Genomic DNA, 13,957 nt, shown 5'->3' with positions numbered 1-13,957 from the left:
CTCCCACACAATAACCTGGCACTCAATTTGTCCCCCAATCACCAGTTCAGTGCTCAAAAAAAACACGCAAAAAATCTTTAAGACACTGTGACAGTCTGGCTCGCAGTGGTGACGTCACGGACCAGGAAGTAGAAACCAAAACAATGGATGGGCGGTTGAAGCTGAGTGCAACGGCACTCAGCGTATTTATTAATAAACAAAACAACAAAACACAAAACAAAAGGGCACGAGGGCCAAACGAATAAACAAACAAACAAGTAAGTGTCGTGCTGGATAATCCAGCACATTTTAGCAATTGTTTTTTTAAATGTTGCTCGCTCTCTCCGCTCCCTGTACTCTCCTCTGTACACCCAACCTCGAGTGCAGAGAGCTGCAGGTTTATATACTCTGGCCGAGGGATTAACTAGTTGTTAATTATCTTATTATCCCTCGGCCAGAGTCTGCACGCGTTTGGTAAGGATGCATGACTGTCAGCTAGTTAAATAATCAGTAGCTGATCAGCCATGCATCCTCACTGGGTTTTTAAATATAATAATAAAAGACGCGGCGCTTTTACCCGCGCCGCAAAAAATACAAATAATAATACATAGGGGCGGGACACTCCGCCACAGACACTCATTACACTAATAAAAAAAAGTATTAAAACCTACAAATGTAATAAAAAGTAAGTGCAAAAAAGTAATGCAAGTGCAGAAATGTACAGAACAGGGAGGCTGCATTGCTGCAAATTGTTTCCACCAAAGAACTGTGATACGCATCTGGAAGGACTGTTTTTGCATGTATGGACGGCAAACTTTGTCAGTGTTTTCTAAAAAATCCCAATTCGGCTCTACATCCGGATGCTGCTCCACTGCGGTGTAGACTGGATTGATGGTTAATAACACAGGCATAGCAAGGCTTTTGTTCAAAGGGGCGGGGGGTGCTGGATCGAGATTTTTGCACATGACTGATATTTTTTATTGTCCAACATAGTTGAATAATTCATTTCGGTGGGGGGGGGGGCTCAAACCCCTAAAACCACCCCCCTAGCTACGCCACTGCTGCTCCATAGCACGCCACTTTCCTGGTCACCAATGTGACACAGCTGAGAATTCTTCCTCCGACATCCCCTCTGGTGTTGTCATAGTTTCAGTTTCGGTTGTATTTTCGTCAGCACTCTCCTGCTTAACTACAGAAAACTAAGTTCCAAGCATGCTTTAGTGCACAGCATCTAAACAGAGACATTTTATTTACACACTGAATTTTCGTGCTGATGCGCATTGCTTTTCTCTTTCCAGCTATGCTTGCTGATGCAGTCAGTGCTGATTTTACCAAGATACAGTACAGGGGTAACCGCTCAGTAACGCGGTGCAAAAAGCTGATTGATTGATCTGAGCAATTACTACAGTATAAGCAGTGTGTTTGTTATTTAAATCTATGTGAACGGTACATAACGAGATTCAAAGAGCTGAGTTTTCCCGAAATATATGGCGTGCTTAACATGGTATAAACAATGCCTATTATTGAAATCAATGGGAATAGCAAACGCTATTTGTCCGAAATAAAAAGGCTGCCTGCAATAACCCTGGACGGTGTAATTGGTGGATACTGTAATACTACATTACTTTGTCCGAAAGTGATGCATACTGTTATGGCTTTATAGACAAAAGTGCATCCTTACATTGAGCTCTTGACTATGTAATGACATACACAAAATCTAAAGTTTAAAATCTGCACAGTACATATTGTAAAAAACAAAACAAACATCAGGGAATGATTAACACTGAAAATAAAACTGGGATTTGATGGGAATAAAAATAAGTAAATAAATAAAATAAAAACTCCAGCTTCACTCTTGTTCATTTATTTCTCCTTCAGATCTCCCTGTGTTGTAAGAATATTCCTTGCATCTTTTTGTATATGCTGAACTCAACAGCAGTAAACCTGCAGCATATGTTAATACGGCACTGCAAACAGTCCTATCATAAATGCTGTAAAACACTGTAGAACTTTAGTCCTACTTAGCCACAAGGGACAATCAGAAGATGAATGTGCACGATAACTATGAATCCAGCATTACCTTTGCAGACGGAGAGCTGGTCATGATGGCAGTGAGGACTCTGAGAGCGTGGACAGTGATGGAGTCTGAGCCTCTCTCAAACACCTAGAGACACAACATGCTGGCATTAGGTACTGCAGGACTCACTGTGTGGTCCCCGCTCTCCATCAAACAACACAGTGGTGCACGGCTCCGACCTTTGAGATCCATTCCTGTCTGGTCTTTGTTCCAGTCTGGTCGTAAATTTGTTATTTGACCCACACTGTAGCAGGTTCACTTAACCAATTGGAATAAAGACCTGAACTGGAATGGATCCTGAGGGCCTCATTTGGCTTCGAACTAACAGGTACCAACAAAACAGAGAATTATTGTGAGCTCTGAATTAGGTAACCCAAACAATAGATTATAAAAACTGATGGGAATAGTAGGCCATTTCTTTTGCTTTTTATGGCAGAAGGCATACACTTACATGATCTTCCCACACAAACTGATGTGACTTTGAAATCTGTTGGTTACACTTGCGATGTTGTTCTCCAAAAAAGAGTTGAATGAATATGAAAGCTTTTACTGAGAACACATTAATGTATTAACTCTGACTTCAGTGTTTCATAGTTCACTAAATTTAAATTGACCAAGATCAATTCAATAAGGAGAAGAATGTTCAAGTGTAAGATTCTTATCTTTAGGACTCGAGCATTTATAGGTGAGAGATTAATAAGTTAGATATTCTCTTAAGGCATTTTAGATATATTTCTTAGAAACTTGCACAATAACACTGAGCCCCATTATTGCTATTAATTTTGCATTGTAGGATGATCCAATGTACCTTTCAGTTCTACAGCCAATAGGAACAATGACTCCACAAACACCTTGATTGAAACCAACACAAAAAAAACCCTGATGTGGCCGGGATCCCTCCACCCATCGCAGTAGACCTCCAGAGCACTATCACTATATAATGCAGTATAGAACCAGTATCTGAATGGCACCTGCTTGTTCCTTACTCTCTACATGAGTATATGTTGCAGGCCATCTGGTTCTGGTGTTCTTGGTGCTTTCCCAGTGCGTACTGAACCAAGGATGAAAGTTGTGACAAGAACAAGAGTCCTTAACTGTCAAATGAAACACTGTACAGATATGGCCAAACGTTTTGCATCACCTAGAATTTTAGGATTAAGACATAATTAAACAAAAAAAACCAAACAAAAAAAAAAAACACTATATGAACATAACTTAGATCTTTTACTTAATATCATGAAATAAAAATAAAAAAAAAACTACAAAATGATATCGCAAAAGTCAATAATAGCCATAATAGTAGTACAGTATTTCATGTTAGATTTCAAAATGTCACATTTTTTTCTTCTATTTTTTGATAAGTATATGGGAAAACTACAAAGCGTAATTCAGTATGTTAACGTAACATTAATCAGCATGTTCAATTCGTCTTTATGAAGAAAAATTAGTTAATTCTACAGGGTGATGCAAAACTTTTGGCAATAGCTGTATTTGTTCAGGCTTTACACGCAGAGAGAAATGTCCCAATATACAAAACTAGTTTTAAAAAACCTTGTTTCCACATGCTCTCTTCAGCAGGCAAGCCTTCTGCCACAATCCTCATGTCTGTGGGGCACTGAAGTGATGACCAAAATGGGTTACAATTGCACCACAATCACTATGTATAGCACATTTGTGGTTAAATGGCAAGCAGCTGCTAACCACGTCTACTCAGTCAGGCTTGTGGAAACACAGCTCCAGGTTAGACCATTCATTTGGGATGGTTGCACCACACGCTCTGGTTTCCTGGAGGTCTACTGTAAAGCGGCACCCAAACAAAATTCCAGCCTATGTTGAGTTCGACTACACCACTACCCACCCTGAGTAAACCCAGCAGCACACCACCACACATCACTACCTCACACCAGGTCCATGCTTTTCATTATCGTTCAATTCAAAATATGTTTAATTAACCACATTCCTAAACAGCATACCAAAACTGAAAAATAAAGAAATAAAACTTAAAAAATAAGATATATATTTTTTTAACACAAGCTTCATGCAGGGTAGTGGCACTATCTGAAGGTCTTCCCCATTCGGGGGAGATGAGAGGACTGAGAGAAGGGAACACGCCACCACCTGAACACAGCAGCTGCATCAGCAGGACTCTCTTGACATGTGATCACCAACTTCTCATGAATATTCAATGAAAGTATCTTTATCCCACTAACATTAAATAAGAAAAATCTCTAATAGCTTTTTATGTTTTTATTATTACAATTTACACAAATATAACGCAACTTAATCAAAGTCTGCTTTTTTAATAGATATAGTAACCTTAATAAAACTGACCTATTACTTTTCTCCTAGCTAGCGCTGTCTTAAGGCTGGTTTATACTTCCGACTGCGACCCAATTTTTGTGCTCTCCGACGGTTGGAATGACATCATCCACACTGCCGCGAGCTGCGTCTTTTTTGAAAAGTTGTTCAGCCTTTTCTTGTGCGTCTGCGACCACGAAACACACAGGGTCGGATGAGGTTGAAAAAATCCAACATTTGTCGCATAGTCGCAAGCCAGTGAAGCGCGATAGAGCAAGTTTATGAGGAACCCAATAAACATGATCAGAACAGGATTTTAAACTTGCCTCTAAACTGAATGAAATTAAAGTGTAAATGAACCTCTGCTAAAATGAATATATTGGTGCTCACATAGGCTACCATGCGCAGCAGCCAATTGTATAATAACAATAATAATTAATACAATGTATTATTTGTATTATTGTTATTCTTTTTATATATTTGAGTCACTAATAAGTTAACATCGCAATTTACTTTCTGTATGCAATTACTTTCCCCATCAAATCAGTAGCGTTGCTCACTTCATTCATGAGATGGGCAATTTTAAAATCCCGTCTCAAAGTGTCATGGGATTGTGGAGCCTGTTGGCAACCCTAGTCACAAGTCGACACCGGCAGTAACGCAGACTGGCTGAAAGTATGACCGACAGCTACGACCACTTTGCTGCATCAAAAAGTCTGTTAACTCGGGGTGCTTCAGTCCTTCTGGCGCACCCATAGAAGTGTCTGCAGCTGACATACGGCTTCTGTCTGTGAGAGAAGTATAAACCAACCTTTAGGCTTACACAAACCAGATGTTCTGTGACCTCTGCACAATTTTCATATTATAATCTGTGTGTGTTGCAGTTCTAAAATCTGCATTCCACAGAGACTGGGAAAACTGAAGTCTGCAGAGAGACAGAAGACGCTGGTACTAGTCTCACTCGAAGGGAGATCAGAGAGTTTCCCGCTAACAGCAGTGTTCTGTGACAGGTGGGTGGGGGTGGGGGGGGGGGGGGGAGGGGGGGTAGAGAAGATTAATACCTGGTTGATATCAATTTCTGTCAGTAACTGTGCAGTGAGATCACATGCACCATTGCACTCCATCTTACACCTACTGCTCACATAGAGCTGTTACAGAAGAGTTAGAGACACAGGGGAAGGAGAGAGAGAGAGAGAGAGAGAGATACACACAACATGAGCAACATGAGCAAAGCACTTTCACCTGTTATAAGACAGAAGAATAAAACATGTTCTGCAAATATTTAGTGTACAATCCTCTGTACCCACATAAAAGACACCTGCCTTCTCCACACACTCAATTCCAGGCCCATTGTACCTCTTCCACTGTACAACTGAGCCGTGCAGGGTTGGATCAGGAGAGATAGGAGGAGCCTAGTTGTTTTTTTTTCTACTGCAGAGCCCGAGTCGTCACATGTAGATGATGCAGTATTAAGAAGCTGTACTTTTCTCTCCTCTGACTTGTTTTAGTCAAAACCTTTAATCCAAGTGCCTGATGCTTACAGAGAAATAGAGGTCAATATAAAATCAATGGAATAACCCTACATGGATTCCACTGGAGTTTCTTCCCCCCAGGGGTGATTTATTAACCTTTAATATCACTAAAACAGTGCTGTTTTCTACTACATTCGGTTTTACTTCCTATTTTAGGAGAACTGTGATGTGATGTGTTTTCATTTCCTCATCATAGCAGAGGAACCTCTAAAATCAAGTCATTTCCAGTCATTGGAAGTGGTCTTGAATTCCGGCAGGGGCCTCATACTCCAGAGCCCTTGATAATTCTATTGTCTGTTCAATTGAGCTAGACTACGGACAATCTAAACACTGTGTGCAAAAGGTTATGAAAATCAAAACACCTGAAAGTGCGAGCGAGTCTCCTTAGTGTATTTCAATCTGTAAATATATGTAAAATACCAGAGGATCCTATTTAGTGACTTAAAGGACGGTGGTGTTTAGATCCATTGAATACAACTCCCTTCCTATTAGGGGACACCTTTAAAATTCAAAAGAAAAGGGGTTATAGTTATTCCAGTAATAATCTTAAAACACGAACACCGTACAGCATGTATAATAAAGGAAAATGTAGCCATAGCATAACTTTTTGTGGCTCTATAGGACTGTACTCACAGTCCACACAGACACACACACACAACTCCACCCCACCTTGCTGTTCTGTATCAGTCTCAGAATGTGCTCGAAACAGTTGTTATTCAGAAATATGGCCTGAAGAACCGGCCGATCAGCGCAGTTTAACATCTCTGGGATGGCACCTACAAAACAAGCACATGCACAAATAAGATCAGTCCATTACACAAAACCTTTGCAGGTAATACTGCTATGTGCACATATCACAGCTATGGGAGTGAGCAGCTGTATTGCATCAACTCAAAAAATTACTTAACATGAGCAGATTTGCACTTGTGGGCCTGCATAGCATTTGATACATATGTTCAATAGTAAATATATTTAGTTTTTTTACTTCACTTTTAGGAAAAATTCCCATATTATAGACCCTTGTCCTTTATTCCTTAAAAATGCTATTTTGCACACTTCTATACCATATATACACAGGGGTATATATCCCATGAGCAAACTGGTGGTAGTAAAGATGAGGAGGCCAGTGCATGCTTGCACATTATCACTGCACTATACTGTATGTGTGCTGGTCGGAACAGCCTGATATTTACTAGAGCCTCTGTGTCCCTTGTCCTTAGAAATAACTGGGCGCACGCACAAGGCCGGCTGGTGTGGGACTCACTGAGCATACTGGTGCGGAGGGTGATAAGCCGGTCCTCCCAGTCTCTTGCCTCCCCCTCCCCAGCCCCAGCCTCAGCCGCAGCTCCAGCCCTTGCACCAAGGCGGTCTGAGTTGAGGACTCGGAAGTAGCTGTCCAGCACGGTTCTGATGTCCACTTGCCGCTGGTCCAGGTTGCTGGCGTGCAGGAGGTGGATCATGGCAGTCAGGCACTTCAGGGTCAGCTGCAGCAGCCGGGGGTCCTTCATCTCCTGGTTACCTGTGCAACAGCAGGAACTGAGGACCCCCATGAGGTCACCCACTGATGAGGGGACGATGGCCAGCAGGGCATTACTCTATGAGAAACACAAACACACTCAACAACAAATGTCCAACCACAAGACAATAATGTCTGGACATGCACAACAAACGGAAGTAAATAACACGTATCACTTCAAGATAATTCCCCCTAGTTTAAAACCGCAATTCTTCTTGCAAACTTCCATCAATATCTGATGAAAGTACCTGACTTCCTGTTTCAGGTTTTAAACAATCCTACCATGGGCCAGGTGGCAAGTGATGTTTAAATATCAGGCACCAATGAAGCTGCTTGTGTGAGAGTGCTTGCTTGTGTTTGAATTCAGATCACCCCCAGCTCTGAAATGTGAATGAATACAGACGCTTCTTTGTCGAAGGTTCAACCTGCAAGCATACATTTTCCTATCAACTTACACATGCAAATGAACTTCCTGGAAAAATCCAGACTGGAACATCCTCGCAGTGCCCTTCCTCCTTCTCCACAGGGTATTAATTACACTCTGTTCACCTACACCACTGCTATATGAATTTGTTGAGTTTTTTCCTGACACAATAATGACAAGGAAGCGTGAGAAACAATACTATTTTATCACTTAAGCTCCTGCCACCAAGATAAAACCCTTGCATGTTTTCATGTTGCACTGTTTGTATTTTATAAGTGATTGCACATTGTGTCAAATAGCTTCAAGAGTGAGCTTTATAGTTTGTAACCTACAGTGCCGTGACAAAGTATTTGCAGCCTGTCTGATTTTCTGCATTTTTGCATATTTTTGACACTGAATGTTATCAGATCTTCAACCAAAACCTAATATTCGATAAAAGGGACCCTGAGTGAACAAATAACACAAAAATTTGATACATATTTAATTTATTTATTAAAGAAAGTTATGCAACAACCAATGCCCCAGTGTGAAAAAGTAATCACCCCCTTAGACTCAATAACTGGTTACGGCACCTTTAGCAGCAATAACTGCAACCAAACACTTCCTGTAGTTATTGATTAGTCTCTCACAGCGCCGTGGAGGAATTCTGGCCCACTAGTCCATGCAGAACTGCTTCAACTCAGTGACATGTGTGGGTTTTCGAGCATGAACTGCTTGTTTCAGGTCCTGCCACAACATCTCAATGGGGTTTAGGTCTGGACTTTGACTAGGTCATTCCAAAACTTTAAATTTCTTGTTCTTCAACCATTCTGATGTAGACTTGCTTGTGTGTTTTGGATCATTGTCTTGCTGCATGACCCAGCTCCGCTTCAGCTTCAGCTTCAGCTCACGGGCAGATGGCCTGACATTCTCCTGTAGAATTCTCTGATACAGAGCAGAATTCATGGTTCCTTCAATGATGGCAAGGCATCCAGGTCCTGATGCAGCAAAGCATCCCCAAACCATGACACTACCACCACCATGCTTGACCGTTGGTATGAGGTTCTTACTGTAGAATGCAGTGTTTGGTTTTCGCCACACATAACAGGGCCCATGTCGGCCAAAAAGTTCCACTTTTGACTCATCTGTCCATAGAACATTGTTCCAGAACTCTTGAGGATCATCCAGGTGCTTTTTGGCAAACTTGAGACGAGCATTCATGTTCTTCTTAGTGAGCAATGGTTTCCGCCTTGCTACTCTACCATGAATCCCATTTTTGCCCAGTGCCTTTCTGATGGTGGAGTCATGAACACTGACCTTAGCCGAGGCGAGAGAGGCCTGCAGATCCCCGGATGTTGTTCTAGGGTTCTTTGTGACTTCCTGGACGATTTTACGCCTTGCTCTTGGAGAGATTTTGGCAGGACGGCCACTCCTGGGAAGATTCACTACTGTCCCAAACTTTCTCCATTTGGACAATATGGCTCTGACTGTGGTTAGGTGGAGCCCCAGAGCCTTAGAAATGGCTTTGTAACCCTTTCCAGACTAATAGGCATCAACAACTTTTTTCCAGAGGTCTTCAGGAATTTCTTTTGTTCGTGGCATGATGTGCCTCTAGAACCTGTGTGCTGACAACTTCACCCTGATGGTTGGCCTGGTTGTTAACCAAAGTACTCAAACAGCTGACCCTAATTATCCCTTTAATTGGGCTGAGTTAACTAGGTGGGGGCAATAACTTTCACACCTGAAGATTGCATGTTTGATTACCTTGCACACCAAACAAATGAAAGAAGCACCAAACTTTGGTGTCATTTTTTCTCTCTGACTCCCTCTATATACTACTACAACCCACAAAAAAATCTGACCAAATACAATGTGAAAAATGTGCAAAAATGCTAAAAATCAGCCTGACTGTCTTCTTAAATTCTGTCAAGCATCTCTTAATTCATTATACATCATCAAATTCTCAAATAGAAATATAAATTCTGTGCCATGCACAATGAGAAGTACTGCGGTCTTGCTGCAAAAGAAAACACAAAAACAAGACAGACATTCACAGAGCTCAATGGAGCCTTATCCGTCAGCCTTATCCGTCAAATCTCCATACAGACTGAACTCTACAAAGAGAAGCGGGTTACCTTGCAGCCACTGATGATGGCACCATACAGATGGACCAATCGCACCCTCAGGATCTCTGGCAGATTCTCACTGTCCTTGAAGCTCTCTGTGGAAGCGGAAGAAGACCTCATTTAGAGACTGGCTGAATGCAGCTCCTGCAATTACTCTGGGTAATGGAAATTCTTACGACTTGTATATAAGTCACTACTGTGGTAGATTATTTTTTAATGAATGTTGAATAACTTTTAAGTAAAAAGTTTAAAAACTGTCTAAGCAGAAGATATAGTCTTCATTACTCTAGCCAATTGGAGGTCAGAACCAATAAAATACACATACCAAGTTTAATCTCAGTCTGGCAGGTGTACATGGATGCGAGCCTCCATTATATTCCTGCCACTAGGTATATTAATTTCCCCGTTGGGGAATAAACAGACATAATTAGTTGGGTGACTTGAGAGAATGTCACTAGCATTGGTTTACAAATTCCATCCACTACAAATTGCATTCAGTGCAGAACAGCACTGCACTCAGAATAGAAACAATCACAAGACCTCTTCAATATGAATGTGGGCTGCTAGAATCATTTCTTATTTCACCCGTGTGTATATGGCTCAACACCTGGGGATGTTTCAGGGTGAAAGTGTTCAATACACTCCATTAGCATTATCTGTGTCTGGTCACCTGACAAATAAGACTTCCTCTGAAATTAAAACACTATCAATTTCATATTTCCCAGGACTGAAGTGGTTTAAGTGCTTTTTAAAAGCCCCGGCAGAGTCTAATTCTAAGAACAGGCATCATGAGATTCAATTTAAATCAATGCCACATGTCAAAAGTAGTTTCATGGAACATCACATGGATGTTCCTACAGTTACATCTCTCATATTTAACATACTGCCCACACCAAATAAAAACAGCATCATGCTAGAGGCCATTTAAATAGGGGACTGTGCCTAAAGGGGTAGCCTTTATAATATTCACAACATATTTCTACAATAGATCATTATCCAACATAATCCTTCTGCAAAGATTCCTAAAGGTTGAGGTGGTGGATGCACATTAGTGTTGTGCTGTGCATGCTTTTCAGAATCTCCGGGTAAAATTAGCAAGCCTGTCAAATAATGACCTTACCAGAAATCTTGAGGGAAACTAGGGAAAATGACTAGTGGAGCAATCAGCAACCTAATTTCTTATTCGATTATCGTATAGGCATTTCTCAACGATAAATCGATGCATTTACGTTTTATTTCTCAAAATAAAGAGCAAACTTTCTTTTTTTTGTTTTTGACTTGACGACTTGAGTTTTTAACAACTGAAAATATGCGTGCATCCGATGTCTGTTTACAGTGTAATAATAATACAAAAAATACCACATGGACTCCCGAGTGGCGCATCCAGTAAAGGCGCTTCTCGTGGAGTGCAGGATGTGCCATATAGCCTGGAGATCGCAGGTTCGAATCCAGGCTATGTCATTGCCAACCGTGACCGGGGGTTCCTAGGGGGCGGCGCACAATTGGCCGAGCACTGCACGGGTAGGGAGGGCTTAGGTTGGCAGGGCAATCCACGGTTCACCGCGCACCAGCAACCACTGTGGCTGATAGGGCGCCTGCGGGTCTGCAGTGGAGCCATTCAGATCTGTGTTATCCTCCGGCACTATAGGTCTGGTGGCTTCGCTGTGGATCCGCAGTGTGAAAAATGACGGATTGGCAGGAACACCAATCCGTCATTCGGAGGATGTGTGTTTCAGCCTCCGTTTCCCAAGTCGCTGGGGGGTTGCAGCGGTGAACCAGGATAAAAAAAAAAATACTATATTTAAACAGAAGTCATTTCTATCTGAACTATCGTTGTTCATTACTGTTAACATTTTATGTCCAAAGCAAAGCAAAACATTTTAATTAAATTTCACAAATCCTGACTAATTTAACTACAGTACTCCCTTTCCTTTGCCCCAACAATTACCAATCTTTGACAGTTTCTTCCATTTTGAAAGAAAAAAAAGTATTGTCTTAATTATTAAATCAAGAAAACGTGAATACAATAGGTCTACTTCTGATTTGGCTTGTCCAGCGCGAATGTAGAGGCCTAAAGTGCGTATCCTAGCAAAGCGCCGACATGGTTTCTCTACCGTACTAGCACTCATGGTTTTAATGCAAACTGGGTTCTGATTTGATGCATCGATTCACCAATATGTAATCAAAGCTCGGGAAATTTAAGGACAGATCAATAAATCGATGCATCAATTAACTGTTGCACCATTTACATCTTGCTATCAGTCTCAGCATCACAATATGGGAGCGCCTAGCGAGTGATGTGGAGTGTAGATTCGGAGAGATCTGTGCATGGAACAGTTCAGCTCCAAGGAATTCAAAATATGCCTTCTATTAAAAGGGCAGAGTGATCCTTGTTCCTGTGTCTTTCTCTTTGGCTGTGTGTTTACTGCTGCACACCCAGTGCATTGAGTCACCAGAGAAAACCACACAGCACAGCTAGGGTCTCCCAGGAGTACTGACCCAGTGATACAGGCGGACACACTGTCAGTTTGCCTCAGCCCTGCGCTAGTAGGACCCACCACTTTAGGTTCAAAGCGGGCAGTTCAGTATCCGTGGCTCATCCAACCTTTGGCTTGTTTTCCTTGAAACTGCCAGCAAATGATGTCAGGTAATGTCAAGTGTGATGGTGATGCTGTGATGTTATTAAGATCAACAAGATCCATTGTGCACTCCTTAAAAACAGTTTAGTGAATCTTCTATGCGGTTTGGAATTAAACTCTAAAGTGAAAGTCTCAATATCACAATGTCGCCAGTCTATTGTAGAAAACATGCAGACCTCAGCGCACTGTAAAGCACAGCCGTGAGGCCCATTTTCTGACCACTACGCTGGATAACAAGACCAATTTTGAAACTGGTATGAAATATCATCAACTATGTAAATCGGTTGGTATCATAAATCTCGATTACCACTGATCTTGGAATATCTAATGTTATCTTCGGTAAGGTAGTCCACCATTAGTGGTAACCGGGGTCTGGCACAGATTCAAATGTCACTGATCAGACATGTTATTAGCGCAGAGCTCCCGCCAGGACTGGAGGTAATAAATTCTGAGCAGCTGGCAGGAGCGGCGCTAATTAGAAGAAATGAGCTCCAGAGAAACTGACACTATTAACAACTTTCTCAAGAATTAGGCCTGGCTAAAAGGGTAATGAGGGCAGACTTCAACTCTTATCAGCTCAGCTTTTGGGACGCAGTTGAAAAGAATGTAAAAAATAAAGTGTGCTGCACAAAGAGGTGCCTTTGACATACTTGAAATAAGGATTGCGCATACCAAGATCACACACTATTGCCATGAACCGTTCTGAAAAAGTAGAAGTGTGGCATACCTAGGACATCTCCACCACACACCCTCCCTGGGATACTGATCCATTGCACCCAGGGATAATAACGCAGGCAGCACAGAAATATGAGGGACCATCTGCGCTCTTGGTGTGCAGTGCTCTAGAAACAGCCAAGTAGCACTGGCTACAGACAGGCTCACAGTTCCCCTCACAGCTATGGACTGCCCTTGTTTCTTGGTCTTTCACAGGCCGAGTCAGTTCTGTGGAACCGAGTGGTGTTTTTCGATAAGTGGACTAGCGTACGACCCTTTCATAGAACAGGCACAGCACAGCATTCAAAGAGGGTGTATTAAGTTTATGTTTAATTTCTTAAACATGATTAAACAATCTGAAGTGGTGTGTAACTAATCAGAAAAGTTATTTTAAGACAATCAATTTTATTAATTACTGCACCATGTATAAGACTGCACGTTTACAGCACTTAATTGTACATGGAAAAGAATGTGAAGAGATATTGAATATGAAATAAGACGAAGATTACCTGCAATATGGTTTCTTCGTAGGATGATGAACTCCACACAGAGTTAACTCCTGGTCTCCATTTTGCTTGGGTCAGGAGAACAAAACAGATCTCTAACCCAGAGATCACTGCAATATAGTCCTTTTTGGCACCAAAGTAGGTATACTTCCCCCATAAAACCCCGT

At 41.6% G+C, this 13,957-nt stretch overlaps 1 protein-coding gene across 4 annotated transcripts in view; it reads right to left on the bottom strand.

Annotated features, from left to right (window-relative positions):
* The window catches only part of LOC117400205 (neurobeachin-like protein 2), a 118,861-nt gene that overhangs the window by 51,103 nt on the left and 53,801 nt on the right, over nucleotides 1-13,957 (bottom strand). For 3 of the 4 annotated variants that reach the window (XM_059022770.1, XM_059022768.1, XM_059022769.1), the window contains exons 7-11: nucleotides 9,941-10,026; nucleotides 7,151-7,481; nucleotides 6,556-6,662; nucleotides 5,416-5,502; nucleotides 2,060-2,143 (exon numbers count right to left, since the gene is read on the bottom strand). In XM_059022770.1, the coding sequence (XP_058878753.1) occupies nucleotides 2,060-2,143; nucleotides 5,416-5,502; nucleotides 6,556-6,662; nucleotides 7,151-7,481; nucleotides 9,941-10,026 (695 nt within the window). The remainder of the gene's footprint in view (nucleotides 1-2,059; nucleotides 2,144-5,415; nucleotides 5,503-6,555; nucleotides 6,663-7,150; nucleotides 7,482-9,940; nucleotides 10,027-13,957) is intronic. The other variant, XM_059022771.1, reaches the window with a different exon arrangement.

Source organism: Acipenser ruthenus, chromosome 4, assembly GCF_902713425.1.
Source record: "Acipenser ruthenus chromosome 4, fAciRut3.2 maternal haplotype, whole genome shotgun sequence".
NCBI lineage: Eukaryota > Metazoa > Chordata > Actinopteri > Acipenseriformes > Acipenseridae > Acipenser > Acipenser ruthenus.
Note: the sequence above shows the minus strand (reverse complement) of the source record. Positions and strands in the feature narration are given on the sequence as shown.